Here is a 22,289-nt window from a genome sequence, read left to right on the forward strand (position 1 = left end):
GTCCTTGCCGTGTGCTCCACGGCGAGCTCCCTCGTCTTGGCTCGGATGAGCCAGTCGTCCAGGTAGGGGTAGACGTGGATCCCCTCGCGGCGCAGCTGCGCCGCCACCGGTGCAAGGCACTTGGTGAATACCCTGGGTGCCGACCGAAGTCCGAAGGGGAGGGCTTTGAACTGGTAGTGACGCCCTTGGACCACAAACCTGAGGAATTTTCGGTGCCCCTTTAGGATGGGAATATGGAAGTAGGCATCCTCCAAATCCAACGACGACAGGAAGTCTCCTTCCTCCAGCTGACCCAGGACGTGCTGGAGGGTGACCATCCGGAACTTCTGCGCCTTGATGAACTTGTTCAGACGTCGCAGGTCTAGGATGGGGCGCCATCCTCCTGTCTTCTACTTCACGAGGAAGTATCTCGAGTAAACTCCGGAGCCCCGAAGCCTCTTTGGGACGAGTTCGATGGCACCCTTCCTGAGCATCGCCTTTACCTCCAGGAGAAGTTGAGGGACGTGAAGCTCTTTCCTGGCCACGGGGGGGACGCGCGGGCACCTTCTTTGAAACTCGAGCGCGTGGCCCCGGGCTAAGGCGTCCAGCACCCAACGGTCGGTGGAGATGGACTCCCACACGCTGACGAAGCTCGCCAGCCGGCCTCCCACCGGGGTGCTTCGGTGGGGGCCCGACCCCACGGCCGGTTCAATCCTGTTTCGACGAGGCTTTGCCGCATTGACCTCCTTGGCGACGACGGCGGGGTCCGCCAGACTTGCCTCGTCCTCTGTAGGCCTCCTGAGACGACGAGCGGGCCGCTTGACGGTAGGTGGAGAAACCGCCGCCGGAACCTTTGGAGGCGCCCTTGCCTCCGCTGCTCCGAAAGGGCGTCCGTCGTTGCTGCAGAACCCCAAGGGCCCGGGCCGTCTCAGTGTCCGCTTTAATGGCCTGAAGGGAATCGTCCACGGTTTTCCCAAACAGGTTGTTCCCATCGAACGGCATGTCCAGGACTCTGGTCTGTACGTCTTGACGGAAGTCCGTAGCCTTGAGCCATCCACGCCGCCTAAGGCACACACCGTTGCCCAACTGGCGAAACCCAGTGTCGGCGATGTCCGTCGCAATAGTGATGGCGTGGTCCGACGCCACCTCACCTTCCTGTAGGATCTCCAGGGCATCCGCCCTCTTGTCGTCCGGTAGGAAGTCCAGCAGGGGAGCCAGTTTGTACCATACCTCCCTGTCGTAGCGGGCCACGATAGCCAAGGCGTTGGCCGCCTTAATAGTCGTCGCTGCAGACGAGATGACCCTGCGTCCCATAGCGTCCAATTTCTTTCCCTCGCCGTCCGGTGGGGAAGTCGATGTGGAGGCCGCACCCCCCCCCCCCCGCTTTCTTCCTGGCCGCCGCGGAGACGACGGAGTCCGGGGTAGGCTGCGCCCGGAGGCACAGGGGGGCCGCGTCCGGGACCCGGTACTTCTTCTCGTACCGGTCTCTTCTAGCTGGCGTCGTGGAAGGGTTCTTGAGGAGGGCGAGGCCCTCATCCCAAATGTCGTCCAGTAGAGGCACCGCGAGGACCGTCTTCCTCTTGGCCTCGCGCCGTTGATAAAGGAATCCTTCCTTTTTCTTCTCCTCAGGGCAGAGTTGGAAAAGCTCGGATGCCCTGGCGATCATGGAGTGGAACGATCCAATCTCGTCGGGCGGAGAAGCCCTGGTGGGAGGTGACGACGGTAGATCCTCGTCGTATACCTCGTCGTCCGTACCCGTCGCTGCCGTGTCAGTCCCCGTATCATCCCCTCGGGTGGACGGGGAGGAGGGCTGGACGGGGCGCGACGGCTGAAAAGGAGGTGGAGGGTGAATCCTTCTTTTCTTGGGCGGGGGAACACCAGAAGGTCCCGGTTCAGGATCCCCCGACGGGAGAGGTTCCTCCGTCGGCAACGGTAGTCTCGTCCTTATCTCTGAGCATAAGGACTGTATAGCCAACAAAATGGCCGCCGAGTTGTCTTGCGGCGCTGGCAGAGGGGAATCCGACGGGCGATCAAGGGCCCCGTCGGCACCCTCGACGATGTCGTCGTCACCTGCGTCGGGATCCATCCCGACGGGCCGGTCTTCTTCCACGCCAAGGCCGTGGCTTAAGGCCTCGATCAGCTCTTCCTCCGAGGTTGAAGCCGAATCTACGACGACGCCCTGCCCCCCCTTTTTCTTCCCCGCCGGGGATTTCACGGGGGTCCTATCGATGGGCACAAAAGAGGACTCCCTCCGAGGTGGCAGGGAGACTGAGCCCCGAGGTCGCCACCACTGGTGTAGCCTCCACAGGCTGAGCCAGGGCCGCCGCAACAGTATCGATAGAGGGCTTGGCCGGATGGATTAAGGCCTTCACCACCTTAGGTGCGCTCACCGCCTTATCCTTGAGGGGGGGACACTGCCTCGCTCCCCCTCCGATGGGGCCTTCGAGCTCGACCGGGGCCTCTCCAGGAGCTTCGCCGGGTGCTCGCCCTTCCTCTTACCCGACCCAGAGCGTTGGCTCGTGGCTGAAGGTGCCGGGGAGGATGCGCCCTGCCTGGCGCCCGTAGAGCCCGACCGTTCGGCGCTCCCGGTGCCAGTGGACTCGCGGTGCTTGGCCTTGTGTTGGACCCCCGTCGCCGGGGCGTCCTCAAAGGTCTTAGAAGACCGCTCGGATTTCTTCCTCTTCTTCTCGCCCGACGGGCTCTTCCCTTCCAGCCAGTTGGCGAGACGTTGATGGCGGTCATTCATGGTCCGCTCCGACATATTGCCGCAAAACGCACAGTCCTTCTCCACGTGCGTCTTGTCCTCATGTAAGCAGTAGAGACAAAAGGAGTGTTCGTCCTCCTTAAAGACGTTCTGCAGCTGGCATCCAGGGCAGATCCTGAACAGCTTTCCGGGCGTCGAGCTTCCCTTCTCCCGGGCCTGAGAAGCTTCTGGAATCCTCCAAAAGCGTAGCTTGACGAAATCTTCACCCTTGAGGGGCGCAGACGAATCCGACACGGGTCCCTGTTGATCGGATGGAAAGTCGGTGGAGCTTGAGGCTCTTTTGACCGAAAAAACGAAGTTTTTGAGAAAAAACGTGAAAAAATAGCACCAACGCTCGAGAGCAATAGCACGAGGATCCCAACACATGAACGTGCGGTAAAAATCTGAAGATGGCTGCCAGAGGCGGTGCTTAGGTAGAGGGCAGTCATTGGCTGTGGTCAGTATGACGCAGAGACCAGTGATTGGTTATTACTACGAAAGACAGATCAGAAACGAAACTGGTTTTTTCTTTACCGAGGATTCCCAGCCCGACGACGGGGAATATTTATGAGCATGTGAATCCATGCCAGACCCCATGCTGTAGAAAGCGTCCTCCATGCTCCCCGACTGGTGGAACCTGCTGGCGAATCTCTGGCACTTGGTGTTTACCACCGTCACAAATAGATCGATCTGGGGTCTGCCCCACCTGAGGAAGAGGTTATCCACTTGATCCTGCCTAAGCTCCCACTCGTGGACAGAGTGCAGCTCCCTGCTGAGAGTGTCGGCGACTATTTTTGACTCCCGCCAGGTGAAACAGAATAACCAGGTTACTCACCGTAGTGACCACCTTACTCCTAGTCCATAGTCCCTTTCCTCCATACTTAAGGGACATTCCTCCGTCCTGTGGGACGGGACCGGAGCACTTTGTAAAAGCATCCCAAAATTTCCCAAAAATGTTTAGTCACGCCTCTTTCTACGCGGGGCCCGGCACGCGGCCGTAACCCCGCCCATCTCAGCTCCGCCCCGCGCATCGCCCATCTGTCCTTTTCTATCGCCAGGTCAGAGACATTTTAGCAATAACAGAGGAACCTTAGAGGGGACGGCAGACGGCATATGGAGGAAAGGGGACTAGGAGTAAGGTGGTCACTACGGTGAGTAACCTGGTTATACTCCTACGTCCCGTCCCCTTTCCTCCATATTTATGGGAGATTCCCAAGCACTCCTTACAGGAACTATGGGTGGATGGAAAAAAACCTTACTAAAAAAGGTTCTTCAGCACAGCCTGACCAAACTGGCCATCGGATCTTGAGCTCAGGTCTAGACAATAATGCTTACAAAAAGCCGATGGGGAGGCCCAAGTAGCCGCCTTTGCGATGGTCTCCCAGGGGACATATTTCTGAAAGGCAACTGCAGCTGCCTTGCCCCGCACCAGGTGTGCATGAATACTTTTAGGAGGCTTCAGCCTTTGAACGGTGTAAGACTCCGTAATGCAGGCAGCGATCCATCGGGAGATGGTCGCCTTAGAGGCCTGCTTACCTTGTGGATTACCAAAGGTCAGTACAGTTGAGTAGAGCTCCTAAATTCAGATGTTCTGTCCAGATAGAATTAAAGAGCCCTTCTAACATACAGACAGTGTAAAACCCTTTCCGCCTCTGAAGCGGGGTTCGGGAAAATGACCGGCAGGGAGATAGACTGGTTTAGATGGAACTCAGAAACCACCTTCGACAAGAAAGCAGGATTTGTCCGTAGGACCACCTTATCCTTGTGAAAAGCCAAGCAGGGATGCTCCACTGACAAAGCCTGGAGCTCACTCAAGCACCTTGCCTAAGTGACAGCAACCAAAAAGGACACCTTCCATGCCAGGTGCTTGAGGTCCACCGTGGCCATTGGTTTGAAAGGTTTATGGCACAAAGCCATCAGGATCACATTTAGATACCACGCCAGGTGCAGACTACGAATCGGAGGATAAAGGCGTCTCAATCCTGCAAAATGTCTCTTAATCACTGGATTAGACAGAGTAAGAGCATTGGTCCGTAGATAGGTAGGCGGAAACCGCCGAAAGATAAGTTCTACATGACAGAAAGTGAACAGCTGACTCTGCTAAGTGGGATACAAAGGACAGCACTGTGTCAATTGTGTCATGCCTTGAGTCCAACTGCTTGTTTAAACACCAATGACAGAAACTGAGCCATTTGCTTTTGTACTGGGACCTAGTCGAGGGCTTCCTGGCAGCCTGGATAATGCGCAAGTCATCCACAGACAGGCTAAGATGTTCTAAAGACCTGAACTCACCATGCCGCCAAGCTGAGTGATTGTGGGGAGGGGTGCCACAGTTGTTCCCCCTGGTGAAGAAGATCGGGGGTCACCGGTAACCTGATCGACAGACATACCGACAGGTGTTGAAGTTCTGAGAACCAAGAGTTCTTCAATTTGGAAATAGTCCGATGACCTAGAGGCAGAGGCGGGAAGGCATAAACCCTCATGTTGTGCCATGGAATCTCGAGAGCACCCCCCAGAGAGGAAGCTCCCAGTCCGTTTCTGGAGGCATACCGAGGAAGCTTCCTGTTTGATGCCGTAGCAAAGAGGTCCACTTTCGGAGTGCCCCAGCGCAGGAAAATCCATGAGGACCTCCGCCTTCAGTTCCCACTCCTAGCTCACTATCATCCGCCGACGGAGGGCATCTGCCGTGACATTCAGCTGGCCCGGAATGTGTACTGCAAGTAGCCAGACACCATGCTGAACCGCCCATTCCCAAATCTGGGTGAACAGGTCCATGAGTGGGGGAGACTTGGTGCCCCCTTGCTTGTTGATGTAATACATCGACACTGCATTATCCTTGTGAATACGGACCACCTTGTTGGCTATGATCGGTCTGAACGCCCTGAGCGCTAGGAAGATCGCCAGGAGCTCCAGATGATTTATGTGGAGGAGCTTGTCCCGAGACGAACAAAGATCCGAGACCTGAAGAAGATCCAACGTCGCACCCCACCCCAGAATGGAGGAGTCCGTCGTGACCGTTACCGTCGGAGCTGGGTCCTGAAAAACTACCCCAACCGACAGGTTGCTGAGAGACAACCACCAGTCCAGGTCCGCTCTCATGGAAGCCGGAATCGTTATCAACTTGGAGTCCGGATCCACAGCTTGAATTCAAGAACTCCGAAGAACCATCCAAGTCCACCTTATCTTGAGGCGAGCAAGAGGAAGCGCCAAAATGCATGAGGCCATGAGGCCCAGCAGCCTCTGAAACCACCAGGCTGACATGCTCTCAGAGACAGTGCACATGGCTAACAGATACACCACTCTGCAGTCGATCGTGTTCCAGCGAAAACCCAGGAAAATGAAGTCCTGAGAGACAGTCATGGAAGATTTCCGCCAGTTCACTGACAGCCCGAGGTGGAACAGGAGCTGGAAGAGAGACTGAAGATTGCAGGCAGCTTTCAAAGGGCAAGGGCTGCGTAAGAGCAAGTCATCCAAATACGGATGCACATGGATACCCTGCAGACGAAGATAGGCCGCGATCACCGACATCATCTTCGTAAAGACACATGGTGCCGAAAAGAGGCCAAAAGGAAGCACTCGAAACTGAAAGTGCTCCTCTCACACAGAGAAGAACAAGTTACTCTCTTACCTGGTAACGTTCTTTCGATGGGATGGTCCGACGACGTATACCATATCTATGACAGTAATCATCACAGCTGTGCGGATTTGGAAAATCTTTCGGCGTCTGCGTCGAGGATGTCGATACGCCGTCCTCGAGGACCTCCTCCGACGGCTGACGTCACCAGATGTTATAAGTAGGACGCACGACGCCCGTAGCCTCAGTTGTAGTTTTTCCCCAGAATGTGTGGCACCAATAGTCTGCCAGTATGACCACAGAAAGCCTTGCGGAAACGCAAGCTGCAATCGCTTAAGGAATTCTGTAGCGGGGAAGGCAGGGAGGGAGCGATATGGAATACGTCATCGGACCATCCCATCGAAAGAACGTTACCAGGTAAGAGTAACTTGTTCTTCGAGGGGATTGGGTCCTCTGACGTGTTCCATATCTATGACAGACTCCCAAAGCAGTACCAACATAAGGAGGTGGGAAAATAATTTAGCAAAAGAAATTTAGAATGCTCAATCAAATTGCGGAGCAAAGGACCGCCTTACCAACGGCCAGATCCTGCCCACGGATGGAATCGAGGGAGAAGTGACGTACAAAAGTATGGACCGAAGCCCAGGTGGCTGCGTCACAGATGTTACGAATAGGAACACCCCTCTGTGGGGCAGTAGAGGCAGCCATAACCCTGGTAGAATGGGCCCGCAAGCCGACCGGTGGGTCCTTACCCGCCAATCGGTAACACTCAGAAAAAGCCAGAATAATCCAGCGAGACAAAGTCTGCTTAGCCACAGCTTGTCCCAAACGCTTACCAGCGTAGCCAATGAAGAGTTGATCGTCCACTCTGACCCGGGACATGCGTGAAATATAAAAGCTTAAAGCTCTCCTAGGATCGAGCCTATGGAGCCTCTCCTCTTCCTTACCAGGATGTGGAGGAGGATGAAATGCCGGAAGAACAACCTTCTGGCCTAATTGAAATTCCGACACCACCTTCGGAAGAAAGGATGGACGAACTCTAAGGACAACCCTGTCCTTATGAAATACAGTGAAGGGTGGCTTAACTGAAAGTGCCTGTAACGCACTCACTTTGTGAGCGGAAGTGACCGCAATCAAAAATACAGTTTTAAGAGTCAACAGACTCAAAGGGCAAGAATGCAAAGGCTCAAACGGAGCACCCATCAGAAACTTAAGGACAAGGTTCAAATCCCAACCGGGCACCTGGAAAGGTGACGGAGGGAACACATTAGTGAGCCCTTTCAGAAACTGAGAAATTAAAGGAATCTTAAAATAAGAACACTCTTCAGACAAGCGCTTAAATATGGACAGCGCCACCAGGTAACCTTTGATAGTACCCACTTGCAGGCCCCTATGGGCCAAAGAAAGCAAAAAAGACAGAACCATAGGAACGTCACATGAAAAAGGATACACATTCTTAACCCTGCACCAGTCGCAGAACTTTCTCCAACGGCAACGGTACAGGGACTTCGTTGCGGGCCTTCTGGACGAAAGCAACACCTCCATCACGTCTTCAGGGAGGTCCCAATCCACATACCTCAACCTTTCAGAAACTGTGGGACACCCAGAGTTGGCTGCCTGAAGCGCCATACCCCCCTGAAGAAAACACTTTCTTCGCCCAGCCATCAAAACGCTTGTCGTCCCTATCAGGAGGGATTGTAGGATACGACGCCTGCTTAGCTGGGGCCGTAGCCACCTGCACCACCAAACTCTCCGTAGTGGGGTGCGTGGTCAAGTAGCAGGGGTCACTACTTGCAGGGCGGTATTTTCACGGCAAAGACTTGCCCACTGCCGGGAGACTCTCCGGAGCAGTCCAAGCCGCTGCCACCCTTCTTTGCAGAGCCATATGGAATGGCAGTACCGGGTCAGTGGGTGGACCTTGATCGAGGATATCCGTAAGGTCATCCTGCACAAAATCAACTGGGGGCGCCGACCACCCCAAGTAGTCTGTGACCCACGACATAAGGCGCCGGTACGATGACTCGGCATGGGTGCCAGGCTCAGGCCTACAGAACTCCACCTCCGGAGAGGTGTCCAGACCACTGGCGTCATGCAGTGACCGACGCAAGTCCTCAATCTGGCTATGACCAGAAAGAATCTCATCTGGTACCGTGTCCGGAACCAACCCATCTTCAGAACCCTCTTCCATCTCGGAAATTTATTCCATAGGCTGTAAAGTGGGCATTGAATAGGGGAGAAAGACATGTTTTGCTTTGGCCAGAGCCTTTCTAGGGGGTTCCCCTATGCCACGGGGTACCTCTGACACCACAGCCTCAAAAGGCGTCGAGCGAAATGGCATCGACGTTGAGTGAATCGACTTCGACCTGGAGCGCGGCGCTGACAACATCGACAGCTTCCACACAGGCCTCGAGGGCGGATCCCGAGCGTGTCCTTCGACATCCTGGGCGCCGATGTCGACGACTTCCTCAGAGGCCGAGCTCTGAGGAACTCTCCTCAGAGGAACTCTCTGAGTTCTCTGAGGAACGTCAACGGACTCTCTCCTCGAGAGAGTCCGTTGACGACCTCAGCGCCACTGGTGTCGACATCTTCTTCGAAGACTTGACAGGTGCACACGGGCTCGAGCGCATCGAGGACCGGGACCTGGAACGGGCATGACTGGAACTATTCACCTTGTCCGAGCGTGACCTCTCCCGCGAATCGTGCCGACCACCCGAAGGCGTACGAGCGGTCTCTCCAACACGGTCACAATCGACCCCTCTTGGAAGCGAAGACAGACCGGAGCCCTGTGATTCAAGAATCGCCAACATTTTCTTCCCGAAGGAAGCCCACTCCTCCGGAGAGGCACGTTTGGTGGGATAAGAAACCCGCCGACGGGCAGAGTCCTCGGAAGAGGACAGGGAAGGCGACCGATGACAGCTCTTCCAGGAGTGCCTCGAAGAGGCAGAGGAGTGGCGGGACCCACTCTGGGACCGAGACCCCCTAGACTTACGACTACGATGCGGAGAGTTGCCCCTTGAATCGTCTGTCGAAAGCCGGCCCAGTGGACCTCGCCTTCCGGGGCTTGAACACCTTACCGACCGACAGCTTCTTACCTTCCCGCAAGGCCTTGGACGTAAGCAACTGGCAGTCGACACAATCATCCATGTCGTGGGCCTCCCCGAGGCACCAGAGGCAGGCGTTGTGCGAGTCCATCACCGACATCTTGGACCCGCAGTCCCCACACTTCTTGAAGCCCGGACGCGGGGTGGAAGAAGAGGAAGACATCCCGATAATACTTTACACAAAACAAACAGGTTCTAAGAACTGAATGAACAGCAACTCCAAAGAGTCGAGGCGCGCCGAGATCTCCGAATCGAACACGTTCGCGGAAAAAACAGAACTGAGGCTTAGGGCGTTGTGCGTCCTACTTATAACATCTAGTGACGTCGGCCGTCTGAGGAGGTCCTCGAGGGTGGCGTATCAATGTCATCGACGCAGGACGCAGAAAGATTTTCCGAAGCAGCACAGCTGTGGTGATTACTGTCATAGATATGGAATACGTCGGAGGACCCAATCCCCTCGAAACTGTTTTTTCTTTTACCAAGTATTCCCGGCCTGACAATGGGGAATATTCATGAACATGTGAATCCATGCCAGACCCCATACTGGAGATCAACACCGTCTTAGGGCTCCGAGTTTTATTACTGGCACCCATGATTTCGTTTGTCGGGATCAAATTCAGCCGCAGTCTCATAACTCTCGATAGCCAAAATCTACCTGTAAATTGACTCAAGTAATCAGGATAGGTTCAGACTGGTCTAGCATCAATCAATAAATCAGCGTATAGATGATAAATTCTGACTTTGTGGATTGTGTCAATCCAGTCCCATTCTTTGAGTCTCCATTTAAGTACAGTTGGTCTATACAGAAGTGTGGCTTTCGAGATGTCATGCCCCTCACAGATTGAGTTACACTCGATCTCCCAGGTATTTAAAGCGGCCCAAGATTTCTTAAGCAACTGCTTTAGTAGCCACCAAACATAACCCTCCTGTGCAGAAGGAATATACCTCAATAGCGAGAGGTTCTTCCAATTATGTAACTGTATGGAGGATAAGCCTAGCTCGTAGCGAATAACAGCTTCAGTGACTCCATTTGGTAGTTGCAGGACCTTCCTCCAAAACATCGCCTCCAGAGCAGCGCAGTCCAAGAGTATAGGGAGACCCCAGCTCTCACCCCCATATGTTATAGTCGGCAAGAACTTGATTTTATAGAATTTTAGCAATGGTTTCAGAAAAAAGTTACTTAATTTCTGATTTCCAGCACATGCTTGAGTGGCGAGCATTAACATTTTGGAACAATGTTAACTTTGAGACTTCATTTTATTCTGAAGTTCCGTTAATCGACAACCCAGATAGCAAAAGTTTAAGACGCTTTCCAGGGTCGTACTACTCATGTGCCAAGAAAAAACGTCTTCTATTTTTGTTTCACCCCCAGCCTAAACTAGAGTATCTGAGATTATTTTATGTTGATAGTTATGTGATTTTCTTTCCGCATAAACTGCCAAAGCATCTAGCTTGTGCTGTAGTTCTATCGAAGTGTAGTCAAACAGGACAAGATCATCAGCACACAGCAAGTAATCCATGCTAAGGTTAATCAGACTCTGAGAAAAGCTGAAAATGCTCTGGAAGATCTCAGCAAGATCCGAAAGAAAAAGTCTAAAGAGCAACACACATTGCAGGAATAGACGCTGAGAGTTTGCCCTGAGTATTAAGGCAAAGTCCGACAGATGTGTTAGAATGTAAGGCCATAAGAATCCCCAGCAAATGAGTGGGACACCCCCATTGTCTGAGTTCGTACCATAGACAAGTTCCATCTACAATGTTGAATGCCATGGAGAAGTCAATGTACACCATGTATATGGGCTTTGATCTCATCATTGCTTCCTTTTTCAGCATACCCAAAATTACGATGTTAGCGTTCTTACCTTTACCCTTCCTGAACCCCGTTTGCAATGGGTCCAATCTCCCCACACCAAAAGCCCAATCTTTTATCGGCCTCAGAACTATGCTGGCATAAATCTTTGCAGGAACTTCAAGAAGCACTATAGGTCTATAGTTAAATGAGTTAAATGGTCACGATCATTGACCCTTTTTAAAAATCGTGACAATGAGGGACTGAGTCCACGATGTCGGCATACTCGCTGGCGAGGTAATTGTGTTGAAAATTGTGCCCAAGATGTGTGTCCATAAACTGGAGTCAAGTTTTAGGACCACATTTGATAAACCATCAGGCCCTTGGGCTCAGGATTTCTTACTTTAGAGTGAAATGTGATTGTTAGCATATATGATTCTCAGCATGACCACACTTGGAATTCTGAACCTAGTTTGCGTCGCATCTAGATGGAAATGTGACTGTTGGCATGTGCCACACCTATATGGAATCCCACAATTGCAAGGACAGCAATGCCAACTAACCAACCAACTAACAATTCCATCCCTCTTCATACACCTCTCAAACTATACCCAAACACAACCACAAACCTAAAACGCAGCAATCCGCACAAACTTCACAACAATGCAACAACAAAACAAACCACATATACTTGCACAACAGCACACGACGACTACGGACCACAAAACACCCCAAGCCCAGCCAACAGACCCAACGGGCTGAGGCTGTCAATAGCACATCACTGCTCTCTTGCACTTTTCCAGCTTATTCCCACTAACCGACCCCCTCTCCTCTCCTTTTTCAGAGCCGCCAGAGCGCCAGGGGACCACTTTGGTGGCGATAGTGCGCGGTACAAATGTCCTTTAACATTAATGAAACAATGTGCTCCTCTGAACAGGTCAAGTGCCACAAACGCAATGTCGGTTTCAAGAGGCAATTCTGCTCCCCAAAACCCCCCTTATACACTCTAGTGAAGTGATCAATCCACCCCTGCTCTCCAATCGGATTGATCAGGGCAGAGGAGAGTGGCGACACAAGATTATTAATCATTCGCCGAAAGGACGAGCACTCTTTTGAGCCTACGAGCTGCAGCATTTTTGATGCATCATTTAACAAGATGTCATATTTGTAGAATCAAGGCCATTGTCCATTTCCCAACTTCAATGCATTTCTTTTTTCAGCCTCAGATGGCAAGCAGCAGCATAAGGCACGCCTCAAGTCCCTTTTCTTTATTGAACTACGGGATCATAGACATGGTTCCGAAGTATTTTCCTTCTTTGACTGGGGCGAGGCATAAGGTCATACATTTGGTCCAAGATGCGCCTATATGGGACAGTTTGTAAAGCAACTTCAAGTTTGTCTGAGGAGAATAAATGGCCAAGAGCGCCATAGAACTTCTCCATACTCGTCTTATTCCAGCAAACCCTATTTGACCAAACCCAACCTCTAAAACCTGGTCCTAGGTATTGCTCCCGTTTTTTCCACCCTAAAAGTAAGGGTTAATGGTCACTAAGGTCTGTTTTTATGACCGTCATTGAGTTAGCATTCTGTAGAATTTCACCCGAGACAAAGAAGTAGCCCAAAATACAATTTGAAGTACCCCGATGCCAAGTCAGGTTTGGTGGAATGTCCCCAGTAACCATACCTCTCACCATGTTCAACTCCCAGGAGTTCAAAGGTTCCATCCATGCGCCTCCCCGCTTCTTTGCCATCATACTACAGCCATACATACTCAAACCAACATGCTCCCAACAAAATGCGTTCAGGTCACCAAAGCATGATAGAGTTACAATTGTTTACACTTTGCAAATCATAGATTAGATCTTCAATTGCGTCAAACAAGATGTCTTGTGCAATCATATTGGGGTTCCAGTAAACATCAATTATAAGAGTGGAAGATATTTCTGCATACAACTCCTTATCCCAAGTTAATTCCACTGCTTGCACAAATGCTTTCAGAGCTACAAAGGGGGTCACTGTTACTAATGTCGTTCCGAATGACAAACAATAGCCTGGAAGCCAGTCTCCCTTTAACCCCCTTATATGCCGGGTTCAGCAAGGAATGAAATCCTTACACACTTGGGGGCTCCAGGAGCCAACACTCCTGGACACAAAACAAATCAGCTTTAAAAAATTGGCAAAACCGTGGGTAGAGTAGTTTAACGCCTGCAAGTCCATGAAAGGCAGTTCATGTGTTTAGTAGCTACAGCCCTACTTAATTTGAGTTGCTAGTGACTGCATGCGTTCAAGCGTGCCGCAACCCAGTTCCAATCCGTGCCACCATGGGATTCCACATTGCCTATTAGGGGGCGGGTGGTATATCTACCAACAGAATCCTCCCTTGAGCAGGTTATTGATAGGATAGGAGGAGACTGCGACACCGTTTGCACTTGATCAAAGCTGGTTGTTTCACACCTGTCAGTCAAGATGGGCAAAATAGATTGTGGCTGGTTTCCAAAGTAAAAAGCAATTGAAAAGCGCCATGATTTTAATTGGGCAGAGGATGCCAAAACCAAATGAGAGCCGAAGTGGAGAATTACCTTATCCAATCTCAAATGGTTCGAAAATTCCACCTGCTTAATGTCCACCAAGCCAACATGAGATAGCAAAGGCACTTTTGTTAGCATCTTCAAGACTGCTGACCTATTTAAAGTCAGTTGTATGCAGTCTTTTAACTCCCAAGACAAGAGTAGTTGCAATTTCGAGTTCACCATGATTGGGGGTGTCGGAGACTCAACAGAGCCCTTATTTATGGTGGTGTAGGCAGCGCTCCTCCATAGCCGTTAACTGTGACAACCTCCCGTCAGCCATCTGTTGATGAATGGGCTCCACAACGCTTTTCTTCACACACTCCAAGAGGGATATGAGCAGGACCAGTAGGAGCCCAGCACAAGGGGATCGCTTCCTGCATAGATGAAAAACCCTCCAACGGGGCCCGGGATATGCAGGGCTCTCGCTGCACCAGGTCACTTCTGACCACGGTGGCCACTCCCACGTCACCACTACCCCCTCCCAGTCTCAGCACCACCATCCCCTGCTTCACTGAGAGTCAGTCTCACAAGTATAGGAGTTTCCGTTTGCGACGGTTTCAATACACACAGACCCAAGGCCACAGGTTGCTGCAGAGTTTTTAGTTGGGGGGGGGGGGGTGGAGGGGGCCTTTAAGAATGGGGCTTAAAAAAGGTAGCTGCAGCAGAGTTGGGTTTAGCAAGAATCTTCTGGAAACCCTGCCCACATTCTTATGGAGGGTTTTCCTATTTTTGTATTTCATTGGTACAACAGCGGTTGCAGGCCTGTACGCCCTCTGCTCAGTCAAATTAGTTTTGGGTTGCCTAGGGGCCTTCTTTGCACTGATATCACGAGCCACAAAGATCGCAAAAGGCACTAGGCTTTCAGTGGTGGAAGCTGCCACATCCGGGCTATTGCAAATTACAACCCCCCCATTCCCTCTATCAGGAGGGACTCAGCCGTTTGCATAACGGCGGGGTCAATGTAAACCGATGCCTCAACCATAATGCCCTGAGTCTTCAAAGAAGCTGGCTGCAGCTTCAGCTAGTGGCTGCAAACAGCATCCGCCCGCTTCTTCCCTTTTCAGTATCTGCACAGGGTTAAGCTAATGCCTGTGTGGTTGAGCCCTACACCCCTGGGGATTGATGGTAGAAACAGTAGCCAAGGGTGACTGAAGCACAGAAGCTGGATGGAGGGCCTCGAAGTTGCCTAGTGATTGTTCAGATGGAGTAGAAGGAAGAGAAGGGAGCCTTGAGTTAATACCAGCTTTATTCAGATCATTTACTAGGGTGTCTGAGAAAGAAGCATTCACATTGAGGCCCGTCTGGTTTTCGGTCACAGTGGTTTTAGTCAGAGGACTAGGGGACCAGACACTCCCCATTAAAGGAGCCAGGTTCCAGGTCTGCATTTCAGGATTTCCTTATTTTTAGTAAGAAGGGCCAAAAAGGGGTAGTTCTCCATTAAGTTACCCTATGTGACTGTGCTAAGTGCAGTATTTGGGGTCGTACTGAAACGACAAGAGGAGGAGGAGGAGGCCCCCAATTGGTGTCATTCTGGAAGGAAAACGACTGACATTGGGACTTCCCAAAGTGGAACACCCTGCCCTCTGTATTCTCCATGGGGACCCTAGGAGGGGCTGACTTTGGGAGGCCCAGTTTAGCAGTAGTAAGTCTTTGCGTTGACGTTTGGGCAGAAGCGTGGAAGCAAACTTGCTTCGATGCATGGGAAGAAAACAAGGGAACTGCCTCCAGTAACAATTCCTGCAGCTGCTTAGGAGGAAGGATTCCAACATCTCCCCTCCCAAAGTTCACTTGAGGCGAATGGGTTGAATCAGAAGTAGCAAGGTGTTTCGTTAGCTCCTCCCCTGCCGGTTCAAATTCTGTTTGCTCACCTGCCGGAGAAGATGAACTAGAAAGAGGCAGCTGATTGTCCGCATTTGGCAAGGACAAGGCACAGCAGAGCTGGGTAATGAAAGTGCGAATGAGTAAGTGCGGAGGTCATAGGAAGGCATGGCAGCAGCAAGTAAGATGACGAGACAGACTGCGCACGTTAGACCAGAAATTCAAAGTCTCACAGGGCATCCAAAAAGTTACGCCAAAGTGCTCACAGATGCTGCACGTCACTTCAACCATCAATAACTGCAGAAGCCTGCAGCGACTCCCTTTACAGATGTTCACACCCTGCGGGGTGCTGATTGCACTCACCGCACTGGCACAGCCTGTGCAAAGGTTGGTAAACACTTATTCCCAGGGTACCAGTTCGTCCTCCAGCACTGCTTACCCTGGAGTCTGCAGGGGCAAGTCAGGCAAATCCCTCTCCCTCTCAGGCTCAGGCAGCCAGCCGCTCAATGGGGCAGGCGGGCAGACAGGTTGCAGGGTTCGAAGGATTCAGTGCGCAAGGTTCAGCTCCAGCTCTGTCTCCCTCGGCTTGGAGGAAGGCGCTTACAGCCGTGCTCACAATCACATCAAGCCGCACTGCGTGAGCCATTAAAGTTAACTTGCAATTGTAACAAAAATGTTACCAGGTAAGTGAGAATGGGGATAGAGTACATCTTCCCAGCAGTCCACATAAGGTGGTGTGTGCTGGTTCACTATATAAAACGTAAAAGGGGATAGGAATCCCACTTTACTTCTTGGGAACTGTAGTTCGCCCAAGAGATAATACAAGAAATTACAAAGGGAAGCAACCCAGCCTAAGCTGAAAAGTTAGAGAACTATAAATCCATACACACACTACAGAGAGACAAAAAAAAGGTCACCCATAAAAATAGTAAAAGACTAGGTGAGAGGGGAAAAAGATTCCCACTCACGTATCGACAAGGAAAAATAATCACCAAGTCCAAGCAAAAAGTTCTGGGGTTAACACGGGTCAGGAAGATTTATCATAAATATGAAAATCTTACCCAACAGTTGCCACAAGGCTATGACCAGGTCCGCTATAGCAGCATTGAACAGTAAAGCCTGCTCAGGTCGGCGGCCCAAAGTCCAGGATTTTGGTAAGGTCGTAATGCAACACCGGTTTCATCAGCTAGCTGAGCCCCGACCTTCTCGACCACCTTGCTGTATTGGATGTTCGAGTAAGCATAGGAATTGAACTGTTGGAATTCAACATCAGGGAATGTATCCAATCCACTGGCATCATGGAGGTTCCTTGCCAGTTGCAGTAGCCCTGCCTGGTCTGCCATAAGATCTGACCACGAATCCAGGGCCGCACCCCCATTGGCTCAAAGCCAAACATTCTCTGTTCACCCTCCTCCTCAAGAATCGACTGCATCGAGTCAAAGAACACAGATCTAACATCCAGTACAGAACTTCGCTCTAGAGTGCTGAGCGCATGGAATAAAGGAACCAACATAAGGGGGGCAGAGTGCATTCCTTTAATACAGCGATCAACATCACGTCCGTTGTCAAGGAGTGGTGCGGCCGTATACGAGGGAGTCTTTCACAACGAGCAGACCACGCCCCCTGCCGAAAATGTTTCAAAGCAGGTTAGGCAGGATAACTGTTAGGGAGAATTTTCTGTTTAGTGCTAAATTCCTCCCACCTTAGAGACCCCCAGCCCTTTTGCTGTACTCTGTACTTTTAATTCTATGTGTTTTTTGTGTTTCTTTTGACTTTGGAGTCTGACAAACTCCATAGGCATCATCTTTACACTGACACAAAGCACCTTCAGTGCAGTGACACAGGGAAGTCTTTCAGATTTACCAAAGGTTTAAATTCCTTCTCTTGATGAAACTACTATTTCCAAGGGCATTGAAGTGAAATTGACTTTACTTACATTTTGTAACTTTCTAGACCCAGCAGACACTTACCATAGGGTGCTGGAGAGGTTACTTAGGATCCCCTTTGTCTAGTTTCTCATGTACCATTTTTATGTTACCCTTTAAACAATTAATGGCTGGTGGCAGTGGTTTACTTTTTTCTACAATTGTATTTTTACAGAAGTCTGCGTTCGCAGCTGCAGTAAGGCACCCAAGGGTGCCCATTTTGTCAAAATGGTCCCGGTCTTGTTTTTACGCCATTTCTTGCTGGAAAGGTCCTTCTTGAGGTTTGGTCCCTGTGTGTTGTCTTTGGCGGGAATCCAGTATGTCTGGCAGATAGTGAGGGAGGTGCCCGAAACTACCTGTGCTTAATCCCCTTGGTTACAGGACAGCACCTTGCTGTGTGATTGACAGCTAAGCTGGAATGAATGGGATAAACCTGCATAAAAGGCAAGGCTTTTTGGCTTGGAAGGCAGAGTTGACCACTGGACGAAGGACTAAGAAGAAGAACTGGGAAGAGATGCCTGTTGCAACTCCTGGACCGTTGGGTTTGCCCAGTGGAGCCCTGCTGCTGTGCTGAAGCTCTGAATTCACCTCGACTAGAGAAGCCCTGCAAGGACGACTTCTCCCCTTGGGTTGGTGGGACCAATCAACCCCAAAGTGAACTTGTTTGGACATCCTCTCGGCTGTACTTGCACTGCTGCTGGAACCAAAGTGCCAGGGAGAGGAACACCAAACCAAGATCCTCCGGACTTCCCTGAAGCAGGACTGACCAAGCCTGAGCCACCTCAACAGAGTGCTAGACCCCAGATGCGAGGAAAGTCCAGAGTGGTATCGAAGAGACTGCAGTGGTGCTATTTGCTGTCAGACGCAAGAAACTGAAACCGCGAAGTGCCGCTGAATTGAAGTTTGCTCATTGCTGCCGCCGACCTTCCCATTGCAGTGCAGAAGTCCCCAGATGTCCTCCCTCTTGTCCCCACGACTGAGGCACAGAAACAAAAGGATCTGCAGAGCTGTACAGGAACAGAAGCCAGCTGGAACCATTTCTTCTAACCAAAGGTATTGTAAAGTTAAGAGGATTTAGCTCTTGTTCTGTAGCCTTACATGTTCTCAGTTGAGACTTGTCTCGGGTGCCCTTGCAGAGTTGCTTATAGCAATTCCCTCAGAAGCCTCCCAGCTTGTGGCCCTTCAAGTGAATCTTCTTTCAACAAACCTTTCTAAAAACATTGTGAAATACTTTCTTACCTGCAAAGAAGATCTTCAGCTGCCCTAGACTTTGTTCATCTAACATCGACTGTCCTGGCTCAGTGAGAGACTCTTCTACCTTTGACTTTGTGCGTTTGCCTTTCCCTCAGGAAAGGGTCGATTTACTTTGCATTGGAGGGTTTTAAAAGTACTTACCAGTTTATTAATTATTTGTTAACCTTTGTTTTATTCCCCTATCTAACCCTTTGCACCCAAACTCAGTATTTCTCTAAATGTACCAGTGATAAATCAATGTCCACAGTGTCCTAGCTATTTAAGTCACCTGAGGGTATAGGAAGTGTCTGTGTGCAATCCCCAATGGGTATCATATGATTTAGAGAAACAGAGTGTGTTTTGAAGTGTATTATAATTGTTACACATCTTGCTCCCTTCTGAAGAAGGCTTATAGAACTGACTGTTAAATTAATAATTGTTTAATCAAGAAACCTTGAGTGTAAGAGTTTATTTGAATACTTGTCACTGTGAATCTCTTGTGTAAAAACTCTACTGCTCATATTGACCCCACTTAAGATAAGCCTGACTGCTCAGACACACTACCAACCTGTGTAGTACAGACTTATTTATATCAAAGGTTGTGTTCCCTATTACCAGGCGGTCAAGGTTGCTGTAGTCTTCGCTAGAGAGCGAGAGATAGCGAGATACACCTAACCAGCCAGTCCTCGAGGGACAGGTAGACGTGGATCCCCGAATGACTGAGGTGAGCCGCTGCAAGGCAGTTTGTGAACACCCAAGGAGCGGGCTTGAGGACGAAGGGAAAGGCCTTGAATTGATGATGCATTCCTGCCGCAGTAAACCTCAGGAACTGTCTGTGGCATTTATGAATTTGAACAGGTCATGTCGTGGTCCGGGTACAGCCAGTAAAGGGAGTTGTTGGGATGGTGTTCAATGAAGACATTCTTAGGTGGCAGATGAACATGCCCTGAAGAGACTCTTTCTGGAGTCTGCCCTAGTGTCAAAGGACACCACACCAATAGGGCCTCCACGATGGAAGCTGAAACAGCCAAGAGCAGGCGAGATGTCGCTACCCAACCACCGATGGAAGTGCCAGAACTCTGAACTTCTCCAAGTTCAGAAAACTGTTGAGTAAATTAAGTTTTATCTTCAAAATCTAATGATTTAGAGAGTGTTTTGAGAACTTCAACAGTGAACATGTGGTAAAAAATGTGAAGCGGTCTTTTTGGGGTGGAGCGAAGGGGGACCAGTCTATTAGAGTTGTCTGGGGTCATACTGCCCCCACAGCCAAAAGAGCATTAAAGTGAAACCAGTCTTAAAATTTAAATGTCAACTGCTTTTAATGTTACAGCGGATTTCCAGCCATACGGCTTGGATTGTTCAAGCAGCATGCGAATCTATGTAAGAGCCAACGTTGGAGAATACAAAGTTCTGTCCCCCCTAATTATAACCTATTTAAGAATATCTATCACAACCTATCCAGTGCCTGGCATTGTGATATCTCACTTTCATATGCTAAGCAGTTTCAGACTTTAACACAAACAGACTAAATGCAGGCGCGCATTATTTCTACAATACCTGTGCAGTCTCCATTTTCAATTTGTCAATGGCTAAAGCATTCCTCTGCAGCCCACTAGCAGCCACGGACAGAAGCTGCTTCAGAGCTTTTATGTCTTCCTGGACTTTGAGCATGGCTTTTGAGGACATTCGAGCAATTTCTTCTTGGACCTGTTTCTGCTCCTTAACAAATTTCCTAGAAGAACAAAAATACAATAGTAAGCCAGAAGATCTACAAGAAACTGTAACACATGTCTTTCCATCCCCTACATTTCACCTAAGTTGGGCTCCACTTTTTAAATATACTGAAGTGTGGCGGCTACAACTAGCAGTTGGGCACTTTATTTTTAGGACTGCCATTGAATTTACAAAATAGGGGCTTATCTTCAGATTTAATCAGCTGGTGAAAAAAATAAGCTTCTCCATAGTAAATGGAAATATCTGAACTGATCTCCAATGAGAAACTTACGGTAGATTTTAGAGCCATTAAATCCCGGTTTGTTCTCATTAATGTAATCCAGTTCGTGGGTGGTGGATTTTAAAATTAAGTTTAGTAGGACTAAAGTTCAATAACTCGTTATGCTGATGACCCTCAGCTCTCTGTTAGGCTCCAATCAGCCTCTTCTCTCTCGCTCATTCCGGACTGCATCCACAATTCGGAATTGATGCGCCACCAATGATCTCTGCCTTAATGTCAGTAAGACTGAAATCCTTATTGGGACCCGTGCTCCGCTTTCCCTCTCTCACTCTGGCCGCCATCCTTGAGCCCTCTTCCTTTGCCTTCCTGTGAGGCTAAAAACCTTGGCGTCATCTTCAACTCCACTTCTCATATCACAGACCTTGCCAAGAAGGCCCAGTACCACCTGCACCTTTTCAGAGGTATTCTTCCTTTTCTCACTTTCCCCCAGAAGCAGAGCAATGGTTCTCTCTAGGCTGGACTACTGCAACAGCCTCTTTCTCAATTTGCCTTCCTCTACTCTCCGTCCTCTGCAACTAATCCTGACCAGGACTGCAAGACTTGTCCTTGGCCTCAAGCCCAGGGACTATCTCTCCGGCCCTGAAATCTCTCCACTGGCTCCTGGTGACTGAAAGGATCAAGTTCAAGACCCTCTGCATCGTCCACAAATCTTTCAAGGCCGGGGGCCAACACTACATCTAGTATAAAGTATGAATAACCCGGAAGGAGACTGCGCCCAATCATCAAAGAGGTTTCTTTATTTTTCATTTTTAAAGTGCCCTTTAAGTGATGACACGTGTTTCGGTCTCCCTGAGACCTTTTTCAAATCAGGGCCATTAGTCAGTCATAGCACCATAGGTCAAACATTTTTTCATGTTAAACATAGAATATAATCAGACATCCACATAGCTAGAAGGGTTACTTGGATTCCTCTAGTGCCCCTATTACATTTGGAATTAATCCACCACAATAAACCGGTTAGATCCCTCTCGTACCGATACAGAGATCAAACGCTGTATCGGTACGAGAGGGATCTAACCCGTTGCCCCGACTTCTTGCAGAGAAAGAAGCCTTCAGCTCATTTGTTATGGGGGAAAGAGTTTGGTACTAGAATTTGGAGGGGAAAATCAGGTACTCTTTCATAATGTGGTGTATCACAATTGCTTTAATCAAGAATTATTTTGAATTATCGGGGGTATTTTACCAACATATCGAGGGAAGAGCCCAAGCCTCGCTAACCTCTATGTAGAGAGTTTCAAGAAAAATAAGATCTATTCCTACCTCAACCCCTACAAAGCACAGATAAAACCGGGTCCAGTGTATAGTGACGCTATTCTGGTCATCTGGGAAGGGTCTACGGAGTCAGTCAATTTGTTCTTTGAATGGCTTAACAACCAAAGCAGTTATTTAAAGTTCACTAAAAGCCAGAGCAATGAGTTATCAAGATAATTTGACATCACTATCTTTCACTAACACCACCACCATTGCTAAATCCCTATGGTAAAGTAACTAAAAAAAAATTCTCTTCTACAATATACTAGTCTTCACGTAAAAAACACGAAAG

The 22,289-nt window shown here is 49.8% G+C and overlaps 1 protein-coding gene across 2 annotated transcripts in view; it reads right to left on the reverse strand.

Annotated features, from left to right (window-relative positions):
* The window catches only part of NUP58 (nucleoporin 58), an 891,091-nt gene that overhangs the window by 630,311 nt on the left and 238,491 nt on the right, over window positions 1-22,289 (reverse strand). For both annotated transcript variants that reach the window (XM_069640546.1, XM_069640545.1), the window contains exon 9: window positions 20,290-20,464. In XM_069640546.1, coding sequence (XP_069496647.1) covers window positions 20,290-20,464 — 175 coding nt within the window. The remainder of the gene's footprint in view (window positions 1-20,289; window positions 20,465-22,289) is intronic.

The sequence above is a fragment of the Ambystoma mexicanum genome, chromosome 7q (genome assembly GCF_040938575.1).
Source record: "Ambystoma mexicanum isolate Mex_15411 chromosome 7q, UKY_AmexF1_1, whole genome shotgun sequence".
In the NCBI taxonomy this organism is placed as follows: domain Eukaryota; kingdom Metazoa; phylum Chordata; class Amphibia; order Caudata; family Ambystomatidae; genus Ambystoma; species Ambystoma mexicanum.